This window comes from Idiotropiscis lumnitzeri, chromosome 9 (genome assembly GCF_059441095.1).
Source record: "Idiotropiscis lumnitzeri isolate Australia: NSW breed Sydney's pygmy pipehorse chromosome 9, RoL_Ilum_1.0, whole genome shotgun sequence".
NCBI classification, from domain to species: domain Eukaryota; kingdom Metazoa; phylum Chordata; class Actinopteri; order Syngnathiformes; family Syngnathidae; genus Idiotropiscis; species Idiotropiscis lumnitzeri.
In genome coordinates, this window is record NC_142399.1 from 3,095,544 (window position 1) to 3,121,423 (window position 25,880).

The following is a 25,880-nucleotide window of genomic DNA, read 5'->3' on the forward strand; positions in this document are numbered from 1 at the left end:
GGGCAGGTAAAAGAAAATACCCTTGGTCCACCTGCGCAGTCTGCCAAATACCCGAACAAGCTTGAGGAGGGGTGCATCAGAAAGAAAATCAAAATACGACAGAAAAACATTTAAAAAATTGTGCCTAGATGGTTTGATAAAGATGTAGTTTTTCTCCAGCTGCTACTCATTTATTATTGAAATCAATCGTAAGTAATTTGAAATGAATAAAAACTTTGCTAGCAAACCGAAATACTTATCGGCTAGCATAACGGGAAATATCCTCAATATTAAGTCAGGTTAAGCACAAAAGTTATTTTGTCTTTTTAATGTGTGAAATGTGTGACTGTGTATTTATGACAAATGATTATACGTATGTTTCTTAGTTACTTGGGAATTTCAATAAAACAACCATAGATGAGAGTGGGACGACCAACAAATTGTAAAAACTCATTTTTAAACCGCTTCTATATCATTGAAAGACCAAGATTTTTACAAGCCCCTCGACTGCAATTGTTTCCATCCGTTGTTTGTTTGCAACAACTGTTTTATGAGTGTAAATTGTGTAAAATTGTTATCCCAGAAACCAAATATGCAAAGTCTCCCAAAAAAATTGGAAAAATAAATCCAACAGGCCCAACCTGAGCATTGTCATTATTTTCAATGTCATAACACAGTTAATATTGTTATTGGTATTTGCTTTACTAAGTCCTGTTTTCGTTGATTCAAGCTCTGTTAACATTATTTTCTTACTGTAGCCATCAGTTTATTTTCACGGTGTCACCTTGCAGTCCATCCAGAAGGCAAGTGAAACTGTATCTAATAAAAATGTTGTGCAGTTTACCCAGTCCTTCTCGACACATATGGTTCTCCTTATTTGGATTTCGGTGGGTGGCCGATGGCTTCCATGCCGCTCAATCAGTCCCGACTGAAAAGGGAGAGCACGCAGGTCACATTTTTACATCTTGTTTGCTATGACAAGGAATGTGTCCTCTCAGAGGGTGATGCTTTAACATGCTCGGGGATTTTTTTTTTTTTGCCACCAGCATACGCACAATACATGTGCCAGATTTAACGATGTAAGTGTCTTGTGCGAATAACTTTCGGCATAACTCTAATGCAAGTTTGTTTAATGATCACAGGATCCTTCTTCAAAGGTTGACTAATGCGAATAATCACACAAAGATTGAATCTGCGCAGCTAGCTTTTGATAAATAATGACATCATATTGCCTGCTAATTGGATATTGAACTTGGCAGTCCAATGATTTTTAAAAGCAATTTGTACTAATTGGTACACCACAGCAAGCGCCAAGAGACTGCATAGCTTTTGTTTTTAGTCTCGAGTGGAAGTAATTTCACTCAGACAGGCCGGAGCTTTTTTCATCCTTTATTTGCAGTCGATTGAAAAGCAAACACAAAATGTTTAATTCTTTTCGACTCATGTTTCTTGAGTTGACGTGTTTTTTCTTTTGTTCTATGTGTATTTTCATTACGGGAAACCACTCAACAAAGTAGCAAAAGATTATAAGACAATATGATTTAAACATCGAGCTGCTTTAATCTTTTTTGGTCTTTTTTTCCACATCACTTCACAATAATGTTGTATTGGTTAGAATATTCTAGATTACACTAGAGATAAAACTGACAAATGTTCAGAATGTAAATGTCAAAACCAAATTTTCGTAGTCACCGAAGGTTGTCTGTTTCGGGCTCTTTTGTTGGAGCACACTTTGTTTTGCAGCGTGACGGGCCTTCAAGGCCTTCTCTGCTGGCCTACCATGATCAAGAAAAAATTATCTTATTCTTCACATTAATGTCAAATTATATCCTAGCGTTGTATTATTAGGTGAGAGTTTTTATCCAATCAGAATTTTGCTAGCTCGTGTTGCTAGGCAGGTTTCGCAATCCCAGTAGCGCGCACTATTCTTTCCGGGGCATTCAGATGCAATTGCGCGGGCATTTTTTTCTGTCAAAGTGATTGGAAACTCACTCGCAAGGGGCAGTGCTATGCGGAATCAACACACCCGAAAGTCGTAACTGGTGAACGTTCGAAAATCTAAAATATATTCGGAAAAGTGTGGATGGATTTAATTACAGAACACAACTGCGGATGCCATTTTCAAGACGGACCATTCAAGAGAAGCTGGGTCGTCCTACACTCACTCAGTTGTGCGTAAGTGTCTTCCTGTATATTATTTCTCCAGCCGTGGTGTCACAAATGATGCTAATATCAGGGGGATTTATTCAAGTTGGACTAAGTAGGACTTCACTGAAGGCCTACGTGTGAAATCCACGGCATAAGTAGAGTTTAGTAAATTGGACTGTTTTCAAAGACGGCGTGTGTCAAGTCCAAAAGAGTTGGGCATATTTCGGCGGCTTTGTTTTTTTTATTTTTTTTTTATTACACTTGTTTGTGTTTTCATATTACCCGTCCATTTTCGCAAGTAATTGTCCTCATTAGGGGTGTGAATGAGCTGGAGGACACCCTACTCCAGCGAGCTCTGCATAAGCCTAATAACGACACTGATCATTTGAATCAAGTGTGTTAGAGGAGGGAAACAAAAAAAAAAAAAGAAAAATACATCCCTGGAGGACCGGAGGTGCCCCCCTCCCTGACTTTTATCCGTAATGGACAATTTTGAACCAAACAAACACATTTTTAGAACATTAGTCAAATAAGAAAATATATTTGAAACACACTCCAGCTCCATTTTGTTGATGTTGATGTTAAATCCAGCTAAAAACGTACAAAGGAGAACTCGGTCTTGACTTGGTAAAACAAACAATCTGTTTGAAAGAGTTTCTATAGCTTCTATATAGTACTGCAACCTGGTCCCAGTTGTGAATTCTCTGAAATTTAATTCATCCCACCATGAATATCGATGCACTAGAAAAAAAAATATTTTATGATCCAGTTGTGGTCATAAATCACCTGTGAGGTCCCAAATAAAAAAGTACAAAACAATTTATGCTGCAAGTACAACAACGACAAATTGCATCTGGAATCCCAATTTACATTATTACATTATTCAATACAATGTGGACCTGCCATAAACCTTGCATAAAGGTTAGTGACTTTTCAGTACTAAAAGCAACATGGGGGCGCCTCAGTGAGAAGATAATGTGTAACACACATGCTGTCTCCAAGGTGAACTGTGGAAAGTTGGCTGTCAGCGGCAGCCTTCCAGAAAGAACGCTACAAACAGGGCTTTTCATTTTAGTTTGAAAATCCTCAGTGGCTATTTGCTTATCATGGAAATTCAATAGGATGGAGACACTTTTCATAAAATATAGCCAAGGAAAGTTTACTGTTTTCATGAACAGCCTTTTGAATGCACGCTTCAAATGAAATTATACAGCATAAATGTTGGAGTCATTGTTGTATTACAGTTGGTGGCGTGAAAGCAGAATCAGATAGTATTTCCGGGCCAAAGATTAAATTGTTTTTAGTGTCAATGCAATGCTAAAAAATGCATTTTTTTTAAAAAAAGCTAAATCCTCTGTTTTAACTGGAAGTTAAAACCTTTCCTGTTTTAAAAACCTGACTTGGGTTTTTGACAAAGAGTTGGTTGCATTCATTCCCGAAAGCCCCGGAAGGCCACTCGTTTCAAGTGACTCGCTGCACCTGGTATTTGTCAAGATAAACTGGAGCTGCTGACTTTCCTCAAAAAAGAAATGGGAAAAGGCCAGTGAGGGTTCAGAGATTGATGCAGTTATCAGTGATTAAAAGGCAATACTTTAAAGTACCGAAAGGACCGACATTTTGTGACATTAAATTCATTTAGTGAGACATTTTAGTGAGAGTCTTGGGCTTGTGCTTCACTGACGATCTTCGTCATTCTTCGTCCCAGGGTGTTTTGAATGGATGCTACGTTTTAAATATATTTTCAAATCTCATATACCTTGAAGTGCTTTGATTTAATCCCACGGGTACACGTCCCACCATTTGATAACGTCGGCTTTATAACATAGGCTGCATTCAGAGTGGTGTTCGAATCGGAATCAGAATGCCCTTAATTGTGATTATCCTCAGTGTACGACGGGATTGGAGAGGGAATTAGTTGATTAATTCGTAAAGCCAAATGGAACAGTACTTGTGCGTTTCACGTTTCCAAAAGTATTTGCCAACCGGCAAAGGAAAGGCAATACGATTAGGGAGCGGGGATTTTGGATTCCAGTTCATGCTTTAAATTTAATACATACAAGTCGCACCTCAGAATAAGTCGCTGACTCAGTCAAAAAAACAAAAAACTAATTGTAGTAAATAAATTATATTGTAATAATTTCTTTTGTGCTTGCCAAAACTTTCATTTTAAATTATTAATTTTTTTTATCCCTACCATGATCTGAGAGACGAGAAAATATGCAGCGGAAATTAATTTAGGGCTGACTGAGTAATAGAAAAAGCACCACCATGTACTTTGTAGACTGCACAGTGACCTACATTAATATTTTGATATGTAAAAAAATAAATAAAATAAATCAATGAAAAATCATCTGAATATATGCCTCGGTCGCTGACGTTTTTCACGTTGCTTCTAATATACACAATTAAGGTCAATTTCTCTCATTCACGCATCCTTTTTTTATATTCCTGGACTTGCACTCTTTTAATATATGCATAATTTCCTGTCCAGACGTCTGACACACTCACCACACATGAGATGGAAATGAATGCAGAAAAACCAAAGACTGACAGCGGAGGCTGAATTGAAAAATGAAACCTGTAACGTTCGAAAATGGAGATAGAAAACTGCATTTCTATATCATGATTAGACAAAATTATGGGGTAAATCTTTTGTATCAGTGCAACTGATAGACATCAACCTTGAGGTCCGCTACAGCCGGCCGGCCGATCACATGAGTCGCCTCGGTCCCCTGAGACGGAGCTCGAGGTCTCTCCTTGAGTGCCGTGAGATGGTTGAATGCAAGGACTTCATTTAGCCTCTCTATTGTTCACATCTGGCTTCAGAAGAATGCCTCTTTCTCTGGTAAATGTTGATCTGGCTTAACAAGCGGTTTTATTACACCATGCAGTTGACATTGGCAGTGGTGGCACGTCTGGCAATGGAAAGCGCTCAACAGTTTTAGGTCACAGGGGATAAATCAAAGCAGCTTGTTTCCGTGAAGCGTTACAATTTCACCAGAAACATTGGGGCAAATGTTCGCCTAATCTTGTTATTTCATCTCCAAGGTAAATTGGCTCTCCTGGTAAAACACACGGAGAATTCAACTTTTCCATGGCCATGAAGGCAACCAATACAGAGAAAGTTTCTTGTACTGTATGTTGAGGGTGATGCAGGAGTGGATTTTCAGTCTTGTCCCACAGCAGAAAAAATATCTCATCCCGTCCCAGTCCCGGACCATATTAAAAAAGAATTCTCTTCACCAATTCTGGTGAAAAAAACCCTCCTATTCCTGTCCTGCTCCCGTTCAGAATGACTTCCAGTCCTGTACCGCTCCCATTTTGGAGGTCAGCTACGTCAGAGGTCCGAGTTTTTTATTTTCTTCTTTTGCAGAGGACTTCAATCCTGTTCCTCGAGGTCCGCTGTCATGCCTGTTTTCCATCCCTCCTTGTTGCAACCTGTCGTTTTACTCGATAATCACGCTCCCATCTGCTGCCGTGAGCTTTTTATCCGGTACCATCCCAATCCTTTCACCTCGACTCCTGTGGGATTCCTAAAACAATATCAACCTTAAGTTTGTTGCAGCCTAAATAAACACGGAGGCAGCAGGCATTAAATGGTTGGCAGCAAATAAAATCAAAATGCAGATGGAAAGACATCTGCTTGAAGCCAAACTAAACTAACAAAAGTCAAAATAAAGACAGTAAAGTACTTATGACTAAAATGACTATATTTGATCGCAGGAAAGAGAGTAAATTATTCAGTGTAAAACTGTCTGAGTCAAGTTTAATTAAGTAGAATATTTTATTCTAAATCTTTCCTAAGTTTTCTGCGATCAAATATAGTCTTTTTGCAGTAAAATTTCAGATAATGGATGGATATTCGACCACTTTGTTCATAGTTATGTCCAGTATTCACGTAGCAATCAGAACTTTCCAAGTCAGCATCTCCTTTTGGTCTATTTACTGTTTTTCTTCATAAAAAGAAATTCTCTGCTCCCGCCTCCCCACCCATCTCTGCTTTGATCCCTCGCAGAAGGGAGGTGGCTGCCATGGCAACTGCTGAGTCATCCTCCCCAGTCGGCGCCAGTTATCTAATTTAATCTTGGTAAGTAAGGCCCTTGCATCATCCGGGAATATTGATCTCCATGTTTCCATTAGCTTTATTAGCTTCTGACCAACGAGGGGTAGGGCTGCTTCGTCTTGGGAAGTGAGAAAGCGCGAACAGCAGCCCCCCGAATGGGAAACCTACCCTCGACTGTGAAGCACTGCCTTAGCTACGAACAACTCATCCAGGACTATCCATGGCTGAGACGCTGGCTGCTGGAAGAGGGAGAGGTGGGTGTCGTTTTTTTTTTTTTGTGTGTGTGTGTGTCTCATCCGCCTCACATGCTAAGTCACATGACCTCATCATGATTGATGCTCTCTCTCTGAGCGCCATTTTTGAAACAAGACAGCTGTACTCCTATTTTATTCGCTTTTAGTATTTCGGCATTTCTGAGTTTCTATTTCCTTTATACAAAGAAATGATGCACTGTTTCCTTGAAAAGTTGCAATGATTGCTGACGTATCAGACTAAGGTTACATCGAAGCCGAGCAATTTGGGAGATCCTGCTCTGAGAAAAAAGCGGGAGACCATTAACCCACTGCGTGATTAGGCCGCCAGGGACCCCACTTGCCTGGCGCAACCCACTCGATAGCTCGTAATAAAGTGGAGCAAAATGTCACCATCAGCAGCCTTTGTAAGGACTGAAAATTAATTTCAACTTAACCTTTCAAAAATGAGAACAATATCACATTTGTATTAGTTGCTGACTGTTAGCAAAAAGTGAAACATATATTTGAATATATTCTACTCCACTTATCATGCATCATTTGTGTTTATATTTGGGCTGTCAAAATTAAAGCGTTCACTCTGGAGATTAATCTAAATAAATTAGGTCAGTTAAATATTTTGACTCAGTTAACTCAGTTTGATTTATTTAAAAAAAAATTGCATGCTTTGCAAATATGGTTCCATATTAGCTGTACATATTTAGCACATCATCGCAGAACAAAACACCTTGGCTCAGGTTACCACTAGGCCTTGCAAACAAATATTGCTGGAGTGTGTGGAGTTTTGAGAAAAAGGAAAAAAATGTCTTCATTTAGATCATATTTAAGAATCCAAGAAAGCTATTAGAACAGTCTTTGAATTAAATATACTTCATTTTTGGCGATTTTGCATTCATTTCAAGATTTTATTCAAGTAAATAAGTTACAAGCTTCACAATATAAATAGTAGTTGAAAAATGTGATTCATCGTAATTAATCATAGATTTTTTGTGATTAATTAATGAAAACAATTAATCACTTGACATAGAAAATTTTTAAGCACGACACCAACATTACCTTCAAAGTGTATAAGATCTGTTTTCCATCTTCAATTCTGACAGCAGCTGTTAAAGTGCATTGACTCGCGCATAAAATGTTAAATTCATATAGTTGACAGTAAGACTCTTGTGTGAAGACTCTTGCCATGTGAGCCTGACAGGAAATAAATGTGGCCAGTTAAAAAAAAATAGCAGCAAGTGGCGGACACAAACTGTACATTAGATGGTTTGTTGAAGTGTTCATTTATGTCTTCACGACGACGATGATTGCCGTTTTTGGTTCCAAACAGAGAATCCCTCAGAATTTCCCCTTGTGGTTCTTGCGGGGAAACATATCTAACGTATCTTTCTAAACGTTTTCTCCATGAAACATCTGTTTGCTTCCCATGCCATTGCGTGTCATGATTATGGTGACAACTGTTGGCTGTCTCCCAGCATCCAAGCGTTATTAAACAATATGTCTCTTTTCTTTATTCTTCTAAAGACTGCTTCGGAATATCCAGAGAGTGTGAAAATAGTTGAAGTTGGGCCCAGAGATGGACTACAAAATGAAAAGGTATTGACTGCCATCTCTGTTCCATATACCGTACTTTCCGTATTTCACCTGTATATAAGCCTCTGCAACTTTTTTCGAAAAAAAAAAATACAAATAAAAAATAAATATACAAGCCGCACCAGGCTATAAGCCGGAGTTTTCTATGTTGAAAAAAATTAGTATGGAATGATTTTGTAATGTGAATACATAAACAGTGCCTTTGACACAAGAGAAAAAAAATCGAGATTTATTTAGCGTATTTTCTGAACTATCGAGCGCCCCTAGTGGTGAAAGAAAAATCCACAGAAAAACCGCACCGTTGTTTTAGCTGCACGGTTGTAGGGAAAAAAATAGCGGTTTATAGTCTGGAAAATACGGTACATGATATATGTTTATGTGCCCTAATGATGCCATTTTTTTTTTCTCTCCAACATGAAACATGCGCAACATATGTGTTGTGCGCCACAATTAACATAGCATATGTTTACCATTTTCTTTGAAATTCAAGAGGAGAAATGATGACTTGTGGCTTTGTTTAGTCAGTTTAGGATGTCCCCATTGAATGAATCCTCGTTGCGTGTCAGAACTTTTACAGTTCCTACCACAGTATCTACTTAAAAGAGACGTCTCAAGTTCTTTTGCACGTTGTCTGTTTTGTTGTACCTCCCAGCGTGAATGGAATCAAATCCAGAAAGAGCACTTTTGGCTTTTACTGTCCCCCAGGAAATTCTTCCGACCGGCGTGAAAATCCAGCTGATCGACATGCTGTCGGGATCGGGCCTGCGTGTGATCGAGGCCACCAGCTTTGTGTCCTCAAAGTGGGTACCGCAGGTAATCACTCCACTTGATGCGCAGCCAAACAGTGCCAATTGATTTATAAAGGTCACATTCTTGCATGTCTTGTGCGATCAACTTCCTCGGCCTACCTGCAGCCCGGCCCGAGCCGCAGATGTTTTTCTTTGGAAATATATTTTTTGTACATTCAGAAAGACCACACTTCCTGTCATAAATTGCATTTCTATTTTTAAAGATACTCAAACATGTTTTGTTCATTTTAAGAAAATATGACATCAAATATCTTTGGCCTTAATGGTCTGTGCCGGAATGTGAAAAGCTTGACTGAGAATAATATATTTTCAGGAACAAGCTCTGTTGACGTTAAACGTTTATTTTTATACCGCGTGTGTGTTTCCTCTTTTTGTTCAGATGGCCGACCATACTGAGGTTCTCACAGGAATCCAGCGAGCGCCTCATGTTCAGTACCCGGTATTGACACCCAACATGCAAGGCTTTCAGGATGCTGTAAGTCACATGCATGCTTGAATTGTGGTCAAAGGTGCTTGTTGACTTCATGATTTTTTTTGTTTTTGTTTGTTCCCCAGTCTTCAAAATGTTTTTTCACCAAGCATTTTGTCTTTCTTGCACAAGCTTGCAGCCGGCGCTACTGAAGTGGCAGTGTTTGGCTCAGCGTCTGAGACCTTCAGCATGAAAAACATCAATTGCTCTATCGATGAAAGCATGCAGCGCTTTGACCGGGTTGTCAAGGGTGCCAAAGAGCGAATGATTCCAGTTCGTGGGTTTGTATCGTTTTTATTTGTCACCCATGGTTGACCCGCGCAAAAAAACACTTTTTTTTCTTTAACTTGAAGGCAGGTTCACATGGATTAATATTATTAATATGATATATTAAATAATATTAAATTATGAATAAAAAAATGTTTTTACCAAAAAAAAAAAAAGCTTTTATACTTCAAGGCTACAAAAAATGTTTCTTTTTCAAAGTCATATACTTCCTCTCAAGATTTCTCTTCCACAATTCCCATTGTTGAAATTGTTTTTTTTTTGGACATAAGTCCTGGAGAGGAACCTCCACTAAAGTTTGATTTACAAGTTGTGGGGGGAAAAAACCCTGTAATTCACAACATTTATTCCACAATAATTAAGACGTCACTCAGCATGAATGTTTTTTTTTTTTTTTTTTTTTTTGCGTTACATGTCATGTAATAATTTCATCCAAGTGATACCATTGCAGGTACGTTTCCTGTGCCCTTGGATGCCCGTATGAAGGAGACATTGATCCATCCAAAGTGGCCCAGGTTAGTCTGGAAGATTAGACAGATTTCATGGATCAATTTTCTGTGTCTTGACTTTCTCCCCTTCATCATATTCTTCCTCTCCTCAGGTAGCCAAGAGCTTGTATGAGATGGGATGCTATGAGGTCTCCCTGGGCGACACCATTGGCGTGGGCACTCCAGGTTCCATGCGTAAGATGCTGCAGTGTGTGATGAAGGAGGTTCCGGCCAGCGTTCTGGCAGTTCACTGCCATGACACGTACGGCCAAGCCTTGCCAAACATCCTCACCGCACTTCAGGTGAGAACTCACAACAAAATGTACCTTCACATTGCGGGGCATAATGCCCAATTTGGTTATTTTGGGGACTCTGATATTCTGTATGGAGCTTGTTTTTTGAAAACGTGAGAAGAGAAAGTGCTGCAGCAGTGATTACAATTTTGAAAGATTCCACTGATTGTGCTGATTGTTATGAAATACAAAACAGATTGTCATTCTTTTTATTGTTGATGCAGAAACTTTTTAGTGGAATTAGCATATGTTTTCTTGCATTCATATTAACCCAACTGAAATCACTGTTGTTACTATGTAATAATAATGGGACAAAGTGCATCTTCATTTTCCTTGCATATTATCAGTAATTATATATTTTTATGGCACTCGGGTTAGTTTATCAAAAGAACAAACCCTCTTTTTTAAAAAAAAAATCATGGCATGCTTCCTATGCTACTTTGGTTCCTCTACAGAAAAGGAAAAAAACTGGAGTCTGTAACAGTGCCAAGAAGCCGCTTGCGTTACTATTTATTTTTTGTTCACTATTCACGGAGCTCATGCTGCTATCTGCGGTGTTAACCAAATCAGGGTGTAACATACCAAACCAAAGTCAACCGCTATGTGGAAACATTGCTATAGTCATCCTAATTACAGCTACCTCGTGGTACCACCTGCAATCTTTGAGGGCATAAAAGGAAGCGTCTATTTGAGGTGAGGCGTTTATTTATTCAAGTGGACAAGGTACTCGGCGACTCATTTAGCCACTGTGTCTTCTGCAGTGGGGGTCACTGTTTGAGGCAATATGCTACGCACAACACGGCAATCCAAATTCCTTGACATTGTAGCCGTTTATGACATGAATGCATCCTCTGTTTTGCCAAGTACGCAGGAGGCACAAGCTCTACGTGTGGGTAACAGTAGCACACAGAAAACCAGAAACCGTCAGTCAACAGCCAACGGGGGAATTAAGTAATGCGATCTAAATGTCCCTACTTAAATAGAATCCCGAAACTACAATGAACATACAAAGACATAAACTGCATAGCCCAGTGCTTCTCAATTATTTTCTGTTCCGCCCTCCCTAGAAAGAAGAAAATGATTCGCCCGCCACCGCCTCCCACTCTCCGCCGCAACTATAAATAATAGCATTTTCGTTGCAAAACAAACCTACACTGTAAAATTACTACTCGCTGTGCACAATGGGAAAGGAGAGCGCCACTGCCAACTAGTGGTGCAGATGTGCAATTACACTTTATTGTTGTACGGCGGAAAAAAAGCATGTTCTCCAGGGTCACACGCGCCCCCCCAGGGGGGGCCTGGCCCACTATTTGAGAAGCACTGGCATAGGCCAATGGCCAACAGGAGACTTCTTAAGTGTCTGGCAGTATTTTAACCTTCCTTCAAACTGACTTAAATCCATAGGTAATGCAGACATGGCAGTATAAGTTCTTTGGGTCACTTTGTCATCACACAGAGCGCCGCTCAGTGAAGGGGTGGGGTTGTAGGTGTGGGTTTGCATCAGCAGATGTAAGTGAGGAAGGGGGCTAGGGGGGTCACAAAGGCTCACCTATTCACTGTCTGTTGTACAAGGCAACTGAGAGCTCAGCGGATAGAAGAGCCCTGAGGGATGGGGGCCATCCTAACTCATCTTTGGCTCTCCTGACAATGCTGCGTTTAAATGCAGCTGGAAAATTATCCTTTCATCCGTTCTCGGCTGGCGCAGCTGCAGGAACACGTTTTGTTGTCAACTTCTTTCGCTGGGCAGTAAACCATTCGTTTTAAGTCATGTATAGCAAGTTGGGATTTATTGTCGTTTCGTATGGACACACAAATTCCCCACACCTTTTCCTCATCATCGTATGGCTTAATGTTGCTTTAAAATAAGATCGCACTCATTAAATATGATTGGCTCTTTTATAGATGTCCGTCAAAGTCGCCGCACTTTAATTTGTACTTTTGAACTTGCTTAGCATTGTTGCGGGGGGAAAAAAATCACAGCAGGAGGTGCGGATCATGTTTAAAACGATTCATCTCGGCATCCCTGCGCTCAATGAAGATAATATCAGCTGGGGCTATTTAGTCAACAATTTGCTCACCTATAAACAAGATGGAAATGAAAGATTTTATCATATACCTTTTCATTAGTGTGTGCCAGAGGTCCACACCACCAACTGGGAGAGAAATGAATTCCCCCAGTGCTGTCAGCCCTGAGTCATCTCTTTTGTTCCTGATAAAAACATTCCTTAGCCTTTGTACCTTTTTTTTTTCCCCCTCAAAAGTACTGTGGGGGGGCAGCTTTGTTCCTGCCGCACTCCTGGCAGTTCACACAATGACAACTTATGTACTTCGATTTCACAGCCTTGGCAAGCAAAATGAGTCATTCTTAATAGGTAATATCCATCTATTGTGTACCTTAACAGAGCTTGTATTTTATTATAACATGGTTAGAATTGCTTTTTTTTTTTACCTTTCATAAAAATGTTTGTCAACATATGATAACTATCCGTATTATGCATATATTTTTTACCCAAAAATCTGCGCCAAAATATTTTTTGTAAAAGAATTACCTCTGTTTACATACATTTTTGATATACTTGGCATGAACGAGCAGATAAATCGATGTGGTTTCTACTCAAACTGCATCACCATTGGCAACGTGGATAAGACATTGCTGTAAACTGATAACTAGCCGTATCACTCTGCCGAGTAAGACTTTGCATATATGTCGGCATAATTTCCATTCCCAATCCAATCACAAATCTAATGGCGGTTGCTTTTGCGAATGACGTGGTGAAAGAAGTCCAAAAATTATTGCATTTTCTTCAACAATTTATTTCTATTTTGCATTATATATTCATTTTTAACCAAACACTTAAACGAAAAAAAAGAAGAGTGCATTAGTTTTGGTGCTGGGATGGATTAAGCGCATCTCCATTCATTTCAGTGGGACACATTACTTTGTTTTATGAACATTTCACAGTATAAAAAGACTCACAGAACTAATTTAATTCTGAGATTCCTCTGTATAGTCCAAAAAATATCAACGTAGATTCGACGGTCCTTTGCTGCGATTCGTAGGTATTTATCAAAATGTGCAAATGGAGCATTTCATAGGAGAGCCACTAAAAAGTAATGTGCTGTAATAAAAAAAAAATCATTTGTGATTGTTTTAGTCAGAAAAGCGTCATGGTTTGTCTCCCGAAGCCTATAACGAAACTGCCTTAAATTTTCCACAGCTTGAAATAACAGAAAGTCTTTATTAATTCCAGCAAGCGTATCGCTCAGCAAGCACCTTCCTGTTCCCGCTATATTAAATGTGTGAGTGCTTTCGTTTGCTTTGATTATGAAATGGCTAACTTGTCTTTATTCTTGTCTGACGGTTAGCAATGCCAAAAGGTTGCTTTCCTAAAAGACATTCACTCGTTTTATATCATTTCCTATTTTCCTTTAAGCCAACTGCGTCCTGGAATGAAGCGTGATGCGCTTCGGCAATTTTATTGCATTTTCTAGCGTGAACAAGTTCCAGGATTTGATTTTAGTGTGACTGAGGTGTGCTTATTCGTGAAACCCAGTAAGGCTTGTCAAAGAAAACTGCTGATGCAGTTCATAATTTTTCATTTTTAAATAAATCACAAGGTGGAGATATCATTTATTTAGTGTGTAAAGTTTGTTTTGTTCTGCCACTATCTGGGCTTTGCTTAGTGACTGTAAGCTTATTTATGTTTTCCAGGAAAAGTTTGATATATGTGTCAGCTGCGGCGACGCGACGGCTTCTTTCAGCCTGCCGGTTTATGTAGCTGTGGGTAAAGCATCACTGCTTCATATCGTGCCTTGAATACGCTCGCTCTCTCTCTCTCTCTTCCTGTCTCTCTGACGCACGTGTAAAACCAAAATGGGAACTTGTCCGTCTTCAGCCTCGTCAAGTGTGAGTGTAGAATGTCAACAAGCGTATCCGAAAACCATGCCCGTTTCGGAATACACGGTGTCTTTACACAGGAATGCATTGTTTTCATACCGCCGCAGCTCGGTCAAGATGGCTTTCTAATGCTGAGTGCACATCTGGTTTCTGGGCACCATGAATCTATCTGAGCAACTGGCAAGCCTGAATTGCTGACCGCCGCTTCTCGCACGATTAGCGTCCAAATGAACAAGGCTCGCCGCTGAAGGGTCTGTTTTGTTCCTCTCGGAAACCGTACGCCGAAGACCCCCAGCCCTGCACGGTCTGCAGCTGCAAGTGAGAGGATTGGCATGGTAGATTACAACTCTGTGTTTATACAACACAAAAAATCTGCCGAGTACAATATCCTGCTCTGGCTTTAACCAAGGTCTGGAAATGTCATGCACTGAACACACCAAAGTTGAGCCCCCCCCCCCCGCCGCCACCGCCACCTTCCACCCCACCTCTACCGCTTGCCTTGCCAACACAAACAGCAATTACGGCGAGTTTAGACAGCCCCTGAAAGAAGTACGTTCTTGTCTTTTAATTTTGCTTGCTTGATCCTTCTCCGCGGGGTGAAAGTCCTTCATGACCCTGTGCCACTGAGAGTATCAGTGTGTTAATTTTGTCTCCCTGTGGGACCCCCCTGACATCTGGCACTGCTGCGGAAGCTGGAAAACATCTTTAATATTCTCACGATAATACCCGGGACATGTGGAAAATATCCTGGAAATATTTGTGGTGCTTCAACTTTTTTTGATTGAAAACGAAGCGTTAGAAGTTTTTCATTGACACATGAAGCCAGATTTATTCTTCCTGCAGCGTCAACATTGAAATTTAGGCCCTTGTGGTATGTTCATAAAAACGTTTGTTGCAAAAACTGAAAAACACCTCATTAAATATCATATGGAGGCCAGATATGTGGAGTGGTCGGTGACAATAAAACCAAAATAAAACATTGATCATGATGAATTGCAGCCGCTAATAAATCAACCCGAAGGAAAAAAAGGACTCGTTTTACTCTGGAAGCTCTTTGGATGGCCACTTAGCAAGACTTAGCATATCTTACGACGTTTCATGGTGATGAGAATTGCTAGTGATGGGTAAATGAAGCTTCAAATGTGCTTCATGAACCTAGTTGTAGTATTTTTGGACTCCTGTAGATGGCACTCTCTGTTCAACGTTGGGCTGAAAGTACACTGACTTGCCATTTTTTAAACCCTTTATTTCAACCAACAGTGCCATCTAGAGGACTCAAAAATACTACACCTGGTTCATGAAGCAAATATGAAGCTTCATTTTCCCATCACTAGGAATTGCCATTCGAACTTGTCTTTTGAGTCTGTCAGTTTTCCCCGTGCCTCTGTGGGTTTTCTCCGCATTCAACTCGACACTGCCCTTGGTGAGTGTTAATGATTGTTCAGCTATAAACTGGACAGTGATTTGAAATGAGACCAGCAAATCAGTGCTGTTATTCGATCCAGCTTCTTTCATCTTAGGCAGCTGGCTAAATTGAAGCCCTTTCTTTCCCAACAGCACTTAGAAACAGTAATTCACGCCTTTGTTACATCTCGGGTAGATTACTGTGATGCACTTTACTTTGGAGTCAACCAGTCCTCCCTCAAGCGCCTCCAGTTGCTCCAAAATGCTGCTGCTCGCCTTTTAACTAGTGTGCAGTACATTCAGTATAGCCGACTCCCTCCTGCGCTATATACAGTATATACGTGTCAATGTGCACGTGTTACGACAATTCTAAATCAGGCACGTTTATCCTGAAGGGATCAGGGAAATAATGCATGACAGTAATGATTATAGTTTGCAACAACGGCACATTTGTATAGTAATATTATAACTCCTGTGTTGTTGGAACGGCGTAAACGGACACCCTCTTAACCGGGGCAAAAATGTCTCCTCGATGTAGCGCGGAAAGGACGGAGTAGTGCTGTGAAAACACGAGTAACCAGCAGAATCAGAACCATATGAAATGTCGCGTTCCATATTGAGTGCACAAGGCTCTTACTATGTGGCACCGGTGCCAGGCGCAGACAAAGAGGATGACTAAGCCATACTGAAGAACTTTCTGTGCCTGCTCATTTTCGACGCTGTCCTCCTCTTAAACTGCTGGAAAGCACCGCTGCAGCCTTGGCGGGGAGCTCCATGCCATGTCCAACGATTCAACAGAAGAAAGATCTTTGTTCAGGGATTTTCCCGGAATAGAAACAGGAATGACAGTTGTGAATACAGTACGTCTGTATTCGGAACCTCCAAAGACAATCATGTTCTGTTTGGTGACACTGTTAAAGTGTTATTTCCCCCATTGCTTTGAAATAGTTGGAAATTTATTCCAGAGCTAAAGTGTCAACATCATCAATCTTGTAATAACAGGCACACTCAGAATATCTGAAAAGTGAGTGACGACCACTGACTGGAAGAGACCAAATGGATACTTTAGAGATATACTCATTTTAAAATCAGTGCGTTGGTTCCCCAAGTATTTCTGGGTTGTTTTTAAGGTTCCTTCATTGGTTTTTGTAGCTCGTCCAGAGCTGATTTTACAGTTTGAACACTCTTGTTCACTGAGGTTTTCCATTCATTTCTAATGTCGGGACACGCTCACAATGAGGCATCATTCCAGTTTTACGGCCACCGTCTTTGAAACACCGTGCCGGAGCAGGACCCACTTTTTTGTAACTTAGAATTATTTTTTCATTTACTTACATTAACTTTCATTTTTAAAAGAGAGGTATAACTTAATTTCGGGCTGGAACTATTTAATTGCATTTCTATTCATTTCAATGCAAAATATTAACTTGGTTTTTGAACGTTTCAAGTTACAAATGGTCTCACAGAACCAACTAGAATTTTCACTCTATTTTGGTTTTGCTGTGCTGCTATGTCATTTACTTTATTACACAATACTTGGCAAACTTTTTTTTTAATCTTGCATTTGACAAATACGCAATATATTTAAAAATTAAATTAAAAAATAAAAAATTTAAGTAATACTAAAACTAATCATAGCCTTATCCAAAACGAAACATTTTTGATGAAATTAAAAGTAACACACCCTTGACAACTAAAAAAAACTCAAACTAATAAAATAAATAATGTTAAAATGAAATAAAAATGAACTATAAGGAAAGTCTGCTCCAGACTTACTATGTATTTATTTTGCTAGGAGCATAGTTGCCCCTAACCTGATATTTTTTGGGGGTACAAGTAGACTAGTAGGTTGACTACAGCGTGCGAACCATTTCCATGAGATGCCTTAATAGCCCTTCAGTGTCTTCTTTGTATTCCTGACAGTTTGATGCCTTGTAGCACTTTGGACGTGTAAAAGATGCAATCAACACAGTAAATGCTTTTCATGGATTGTGCCTTGAAGGAGAGAAATGGATTTGGATTGTACTGTACTTTGCCTTTGCAGATGGGCGTGTGCGTGGTGGACTCGGCAGTGGCCGGTCTGGGTGGTTGCCCGTATGCTCAGGGTTCATCTGGCAACGTGTCAACAGAGGATGTTCTCTACATGCTCCATGGCATGGGCATCCACACTGTGAGTGCGCACACTCCTGCAGACCTGCTGTAATTTATGTGTCCGCAGCCCAACTCATACAATCTGCCGGAGTCCATTTACATAAACATATGGCTCTGCAAACATACTTTTCTGTCAGTGTTTATTTGATAACATCGGTGGTTCATGCGCCCACACTATTGCGTGCCTTAACCCATCAACTATTTATTTAACAATCTCTACCCCTGCTGGTGGAACTTTTTCACTACAGGTGGGATGCAGCACTAGTCAACTGTCCGTCTTTTCTTTTTTTTTTTTTTCTTTTTTTGTGGTCATCCCACAGCAAAAGGTATTTGAAACAATACTTTGTATTAATGTAACGCATTTTGATTTTGGGGAAGTGAACTCTTGTTGAAAATGACACGTTTATGAATTTATTAATACATTCATTCATTAATAATTTCCCTTTTTTTTAAAAAAAGACATTTTGATTTCAAGTTGTATACATATTAGACATATTTAAATACGTTTGAACTAGTGACTGGAAAATTAATCTTCGAGAAGCACTTTTTTGCTCTTAGTTTAAAAAAGACAAGTGGAATGCAAACATATGAAATATCCACTGCTTAAAGCAAGAGTGCCATCTCGAGGACTCAACAAATACCATATGATATATAAGGGCTTCGTGAAGCTTCATTTGTCCATCACTACAAACCTAGCTTTTTTTTTTTACTTGTCACTAACTAGTGAAGGGAAAATGAAGCTTCAAATTTAATTCATGAACCAGCTGTATTTTTGAGTCCTGTAGATGGCACAAATTGGCTGACTCGGCTCAAAATGTGACCCTGGTCCGTCGTACACAAAGCTTTTATTCTGTTGTATGAATGGCAACAGGAAGATACGCAGGTTAATTATAGCTTCTACATACTAGTGGAAGAACATTCAATTATTTTACCACTCATTTCTCTGGCGCAGATAGATGAACAAAAATATTTTTTTTTTGTCAGGAATAAATAATAATTCAAGTTAAATGAGATCATTTGAATGAGTGATCAGTGACTCCAATGGTTTCAGGAGTGCACTCCATTTCACCTCTATTGCGTCTGTGATTTATCAACAAGTCATTCCACACAAGCTTCTGGAATCAATGAAGTAAATAATGGTACACATTCCCCTTTTTCATTCTCTTTTTTACAGGGGGTAAACGTGGCCAAAGTCCTGGAGGCAGGAGACTTCATCTGCACTGCTCTACAGCGCAAGACAAACTCAAAAGTTGCTCAGGCAAGAGGCAGGATGCAGTGATGTGGTTTCTTTCACATTTTTGATTTGATTTGATGAGGAGTTCTTTGCCACTTTAGGCTGCCGATGCATTCTCCGTGTAGGAAATGTTCGTGTACTGCAACTAGGTCAGAGTGTGTCTGTATTTAAAGTATGTCTAATTGAAATAACCTTACCCTGTTAATACCAAATCAATTTACGTGGCCACTGCAAGCCATCATCAAGATCTAAATCCGAATTGGAATTCTGGTTTGCATCCGAAAATGGGCTGCAGAAGTAGCCGTACGTACATCGTGTCCATTTTAAAGGCTGCGGTCATGCTCTTATTTTACATCTCAGCCACGTTTATAGGACTAATTGATCCCAGCAGAAGGGGAGTACATAAAATAAGAATGTATTATATGGAATGCATGTTTAGAATGCTTTGGCGACTTCATAAATTAAAAAAAAAAAGGCAATTTTTCAATATTTCCAAGAAGAACTTTAATTTATCCTCAGGAGGGGCAAACATCATTCCAAATGTACAAATTGTTTCTTTCTTTGTCATAAAAATAGAACAAAATAGCACCTTCAGATTAAATAAATGTGGCAAATCACCAACCTTTTTGAGAGAGAGAACTACTTCTTGGGCAACCAGTTTGTACTCACTTCTAAAATGAAAAAGAAATGCTCATATGAACTTCCATCATAAGTCATGAATAATTAATGACATTCGTTTATGAGAAGACACTCATTATGTTTATGAGTTCCCACAATAATTAGAGAAATTACAATTATCAATCAGGCCAATTTTCACATTTTCAAATGAGGGCTTCTGTAATATTCCTAGGAATTCACAATGCTCCATCACGGGGACCACGTTGGTGATCCCTCGTCAACAAGAACACTTTGTCTGTCGCTTTAGATCTTATTCACTGTTCATTGTGGCTAACGACGAATAACTTTCTTCAATTCTTATCCGGATTATTGTGCTGAAGATAAGTTTAAAAAGCAAATCTGGTCAGTGAGCCAAGTCGATGACTTAATTACCATTCGTTTTTCCCCGCTGCCAATCAAGTGAATTGAAATACCAGCTGCATTGCCAGAGAATGGATTCCGACCAAATTATATCTCAGTAATGAAGGTTCGTGGAGCAATTGTATATATTTGCATACATTTATTAACACGTGATAATTGATTTCCTGCAAAAGTCCGCCATCATTACGCATGAGTCAATTCAATTCATGCTCCAAACATCTGCGTGTATGTTGTGCACACGCACTTTATTATGAGCCAATAATTTAATTGCATGTTCACGACTTTTTTTTTTTTTTTGCTACGCGCTCTGCTCTCTGATTTGGACATGCACTGATGTGGATATATTTTACATATATATATCTATATATATATAGATATATATATATTTTGTTTAGTTTTTTTTACAGAATGAATTAAAATGCGTTCCTACTGTCAGGAAATGAGCAATTTTTCAATTTGGAATAATAAATTCCTCGTATCTATACAGAGAGAAATCCTGAGATTTCATTTGAGAAGGCAATTTTCAAATCAAACTGAGTTGAAGGGCAACAGCTTGATTCATCTTGACATGTCCATAAATAGCAGCGAGCAAGCAAGGAGCACAGCAGTGTATCTGAATTTCACATTCCACACTGTCAAGACAAAGAAATGCCCGAGAGGGGAGGAGGATGATCCGTAGCTGGATCACATTTCTTCCCAAAAAACAAAGAAATGATGCAGAAACAGGTTTAAAATACCAACAAATAAATAAACCAGAAGTACTGCAAGTTTTTTTTTCTTTTATCTGTGCGTCCCGGCCACTTTGGACCAATGGTTGGGGACCTCTTGTGTAGTGAACATTGCCAGCAACTAGGTTGGGTGAATTTTCCCCTTTCGGGCACCAAAGTTCTTGTTCCCTTCCAGGACCTGCCCCTGTATCACACTAATGAAGATGATCCATGACCATCTGCCCTATAAACCGAATGAATAGACAAACCATCAGAGTTTCCCGTTGCAATTCACCGTGACGAGTGAAAATGATATTTCAATACAATAATAATAATAATTCCCTTTATTAGTCCCACAATGGGGAAATTCGAGATTTGAACCGAGGCCTCCTGGGGAGACTGGGTCCTGAACGCGGCGCCTTAGACTACTCGGCCATCCTGGCAGCCACTTTCATACAAATCTTACTTATGATGAGCAAATCAAGCCCAAAAATATTCTGATTGCTCCTTTATTTTTTTCTTACATCCTACACGCTTGTAGCAGTTGTGTTTTCTTTCCCAAACCACAAGGATTTTCTATGAATAGCAAAGTTCCGCGTGGTGCGACTTTTGCACTTTTAACGACCGGTGGTTAGCAGGTCCGCCTCACATCGCCATTGCATGTTCTCCCCGCGCTTGTGTGGCTTCTTTCCGGGTACTCTGGTTTCCGACCACAGTCCAAAAGAATATTATGTTTAAGTCTAAATTGCCTGGAAGTGTGAATGGTTGTCTCTATGCATCAGCGTTGGGAATGACAGATGAATGATCGGTTTTCGGTATAACACAGCTGGGACCGGCTCCGGCTTCATTGTGACCTTGAACAGGAAAAGTTGTATTTAGAAAAAAAAAATAAAATGAATGGATATCGGAGATGTGGGTTCCCAGCACGACAGCTGCATCCCATCATGTAGTCACGGCAGTGGAGAGAAATGTTCAATCTAATCAGAAGGACCGTTTCGCCTCACTTGCATCCACGTCACCGTCATAACTCACATTTGGACTTGTTTGAAAAAGCTGATAACTCAACATTTTTCATTGTTTGACACGCTTCAAACATCTTGCGCAACATATTAAATCAAACACCCTTACAAAGATGAACAAAATCCAGAAAAAGATGACAATCAATCCTGTAAGGGTTCTTCTTGTCTGATGGGAGTTCAAATAGGTACGAAAATGACTAATTTGATTTTCATGGAAACTCTCGTGCAGCCTCATTGCCAGTACTTTTTGGAAGTGGCTGGAATCTGGTTTGCTCTCGTCTCTTATTTCTTCTCACCACCCTGTGAAGAAAAAAAGGTCAATTAAAAATTGTGCTTCCTCTGTGAATGACATTGACTGACCTGCAAAAGTGAGCAGGCATCTATTAGGGGCATTCAGTGTTGTCTTGAGAAACAAACTTTTTGGAGAAACCCACGTTTATAATAAGCAGCATTTCTGCATACAGTGAACAATTAATCGAAAAAAGAGCCGTGAAGCACTTTAATGCCACTCCCAAGGAGTTCTGGATGGTAGATATGTTGATGAGGTGATCCTCTCCAAACTGATCTTTCTCGCTTGAAATACTGTCGAAGGTCAAATCATGTTATTTTGAAGAAAAGCTTTCTCCTTTTTCTGCTCTGATGAGACAAAATGAGGCGTCTGCTCTCATATCTTCTGACCTCGCTTCTTCTCGACAGAAAACACCATCTAAGCGTTATTGCTACAAGACTCTGTTTCTGATGAATGATGACCCACTCTGCTGTCAGAGCATGTCAAGATGAATTGATTGTTTGACTTTGGCGGTTCCACTGAAACAATAATATTGCTCACCGCATTTTGCAGAAAAGAGCCACAGGCACGAAAAGAAACCCCAGCAGCAGTGTAGCTGCACAGCTATAGAGAAGATAACCTAATGAGACATATAACAAGAGCAGCAATTAGTTTCCGGAAAAAAAAAAAAAAACACACATTGCACCAAAACAAAAAGAACTAAAAATTGTTTTTAGAGCTAAGTGGAGCGTTAAATGTTAGTTTGGGCATTTACCAGGTCGTCCGTGCTGACCTTCATCGGATTCACTGATTGGAGGAGGATTAGAAGGACCATTATCCCTCATCCAATGGGTCTCTTGAAATGGAAATGAGAAAATCTTGAAATATGGTCCATACATACGAAGTGTTGAGTGTGACTCACGGAAATGTGATCTGTTGTGAAGCACGTCATGAATCATGCTGCATGCGTAGAGATCGGCGCCATGTACTTGCTCGCATGTGCACGGATGGTGCAACGCCGTGCCCAGAGTAGCCACGAAGGCCTTTCTGCATTCCAACTCTCCTCCAAGGATGAGCGCTGGATTCATGAGGCTCAGACATTCACTTTGAAGAGTGACGTCACTGCAAGACGATTCCTCTGAGTTCCAACACTTGGCTTGAAAATTTGTGAGCAATTCTCTGCAAGACAACATGCACACCTTTTAAACAGTTTCACCACCCCCCCCCAAAAAAAATTAAGAATTAAGAGAATAAATAGTTTTATTCACCATACAGTATTAAAACTGTCCACATTTTGCAGGTGCTCTTTTCAGTGGATTTTAAAATGACTCTTCATGGTCAACCATAATCAATTTCCAACCTCATACAATCAAATCAAATTGTAATCATTTCTTAGTCGTACTTTTACCATTTTGAAACCTTTGATTACAGTCATGTTGGGTATTATTTTGGCATTCTTGATTGTCTGGAATAAAAAGTCATTTAACCACTGTCGAATAAATTGGTGAGTAAGAACTTAAAGGCAAACGAAGCACGGGGACAAATTAAAATAATTGAACAAAGTCCAGCAAATCCAAATTGAATGTGAGAAAGAAGCACAAGGAAACAAAAAACGCTCACCACTGCAGGAAATAAAACACGCAACGGGAAAAATAACAAGACACGACAGACACGAGTGCATGGAGAGAGCTGATTGGTTGGCACAAGGGACAGGAAGCAAATTTTTTTTTTTGTTGATAAGTGGACGATGCACCCCGCATACCTGCAACGCTGCTCCTCTAAACAACGTCTCACAGCTTCCTGACAGATCCACGGTTGCTCTCCACAAGTGCCGCCATGTAATGCCGCGTTCATGTGCTGGCAACTCGCATCGGCGCGATCGCATTCGCACACGGCCAACCTCTCGGCAAAGTTGTGCGGCAAGCTTCTGTAGAAACGTCGCCTTTCTCGGCCACAGCCGTCATGGTCGCACCGGGCCTGCGTGCAAGCCTGAAGGACAGGTGCTAAATATTTGTTGCACACGGCGTCACTCACACAAAGTCTCATTTGGTGCGTGCATGAACCGACGGCGTCTTCTACAAAAAAAAAAAAAAAGACATGCAGCGCGTCACGTCTAAGCATGAAAGCCACATCGCTTGTGTGAAATAAAAACATAATTAGCAAATTCTATCAACGTGCTCGACTCCCCGTCCGTTATTGTGCTTCTTTTGTGTGGAGCTACAACCCAAATAATGACAACTGATTAGTCCCATAAAATTCAATTCAAGCCTGTTTTTCCGGGCAGCTAGTTTGTGCCACAAAAGCTTTTATTCAGACATGAGATGGCCTTTGGTAAACAGCAATATGGTACGTGGCAAATACTGCACCTGGCTTGGACTCGCATTGTGCCAGCAGCTCTTGTGTGTCCCCGTCTTCCTCCCAGGCGCACACACACCGTTGCGGCTCGGCAAATCGGTCTAACGCAGCCTGGATTGACAGGTTACACACCTCTGGGCCTTCTATTTGGCATCCTTCGGATTTGAACAACAGGCACGGCAGATGGATGGAAAATGGTTCTTGTTTATTTACAAGCAGGGAGTGGGGGGGGGTGATTGTTGAAGTCACAGCCTATTGTCTATCTATTGAGTTATAGCGGCTTTGCTCCAGGCTATAGCGCAAACGATTCAAGCTTAGAAGCGATTCAATGAAAGATCCTCACGCGCTGAGGTTACTGAGAAAACGTAATTATTTCATCAAAAATGCAACAGGAACATTTTCATTGCTCTAAAAGCAATAGAAAAAAGAATCCATTTACCCTCACAGATGCTGGTAAAAAGTGCCTTTTGCGTTTTGGACAAATGTGAAATGCATGTCGCGCAGTCCGAGCGTGAAGGCGTGCTGCAAACGTGAAGAACTAGAAAGCCTAAAATGCCCCGAAAGAAAGACAAAGAAAGACAAAGACATTATTGAACAACATAATTCATTCACTGGACAAATTTTGAGAGGAGTTAATAATATGATCGATCATTGTTTTGACGGGTATGCATTCACGTATTGGAACATGAACATGGAAAATTTTGCAAAATGTAATACATTTGTTTATTAGATTCATATCAATATACAACCACTTGTTGCGCTACTTTTTAAACAATCACACTCGAAACACGATGTTTTTATTTATTTTTTTTTAACATTGACTTAGAAAAGTGTAATGGGAGACCAACCGCTGTTAAGGTAAAAGCATTAAACCCCAATTTGATATGTTTTTTCTTTTCAGGGGGACAGCAAAATGTAAAAATAAATCAAATAACCTTACATATACGTCACATCTTAAAGAATATTAGGTTTGCATCCGTCTTTGGTCGGATCCTACTCAACAAATAACATTTCCGTTTAACACATTTTCGGCGCATATGAATGCTGTGATTAATGAAAGTACTAGTCCTGTAATAAAAAGCACACTCTTTGTTTTCTCCACATTATCTGAATGCAAAATCAGTATCTGTTCTCGCGTGCCGAAGTTGAATGTGTGAGACTCACCAAGAAGGACAGCAGCCTGCACGGGTTTTCTTTGCATGGTGGCTGCCCGAAGGACAAACACAGAAATGCTTTAAGCTCCTCTTGCTGTCTATTCTGAACGCTGGGATGCACGCCCACAGTGAGTCCAAACACATTTACAGAAAGGCTGCACCTTGCACAAAATAAAGACAAATATAATCCCCTCCCCCTCACGTCCACGATATGCCATACAGCATTCATCCTGTCAACACCTCAAAGCCAGTTGAAGCCAAAATTATTCATTCATTC

The 25,880-nt window shown here is 40.0% G+C and overlaps 2 protein-coding genes across 4 annotated transcripts; one reads left to right on the forward strand and one right to left on the reverse strand.

Annotated features, from left to right (window-relative positions):
• Positions 1–1,966: 1,966 nt before the first annotated feature.
• On the forward strand, positions 1,967–23,842 carry hmgcll1 (3-hydroxymethyl-3-methylglutaryl-CoA lyase like 1). 2 transcript variants are annotated; one of them, XM_088305291.1, is made up of 11 exons: positions 1,967–2,154; positions 6,143–6,214; positions 6,298–6,444; positions 7,963–8,034; positions 8,737–8,844; positions 9,220–9,315; positions 9,442–9,590; positions 10,046–10,109; positions 10,196–10,384; positions 17,722–17,847; positions 19,003–23,842. In XM_088305291.1, the coding sequence occupies exons 3-11, from the start codon at positions 6,346–6,348 to the stop codon at positions 19,105–19,107; spliced, it is 1,008 nt and encodes a 335-aa protein (XP_088161417.1). In that variant the 5' UTR covers positions 1,967–2,154; positions 6,143–6,214; positions 6,298–6,345; the 3' UTR covers positions 19,108–23,842. The 2 variants fall into 2 exon arrangements, with proteins under 2 accessions (XP_088161417.1, XP_088161415.1); XM_088305289.1 differs by having other exon boundaries at positions 6,143–6,444.
• gfral (GDNF family receptor alpha like) lies at positions 19,590–25,735 on the reverse strand. 2 transcript variants are annotated; one of them, XM_088305288.1, is made up of 8 exons: positions 25,614–25,735; positions 24,889–24,996; positions 24,461–24,604; positions 23,857–24,169; positions 23,017–23,273; positions 22,870–22,950; positions 22,656–22,734; positions 19,590–22,126 (listed from the first exon to the last, which is right to left on the reverse strand). In XM_088305288.1, exons 1-8 carry the CDS (start codon positions 25,648–25,650, stop codon positions 22,036–22,038), a joined length of 1,110 nt encoding a protein of 369 aa, XP_088161414.1. In that variant the 5' UTR covers positions 25,651–25,735; the 3' UTR covers positions 19,590–22,035. The 2 variants fall into 2 exon arrangements, with proteins under 2 accessions (XP_088161414.1, XP_088161413.1); XM_088305287.1 differs by having other exon boundaries at positions 22,870–23,273.
• Positions 25,736–25,880: the final 145 nt, after the last annotated feature.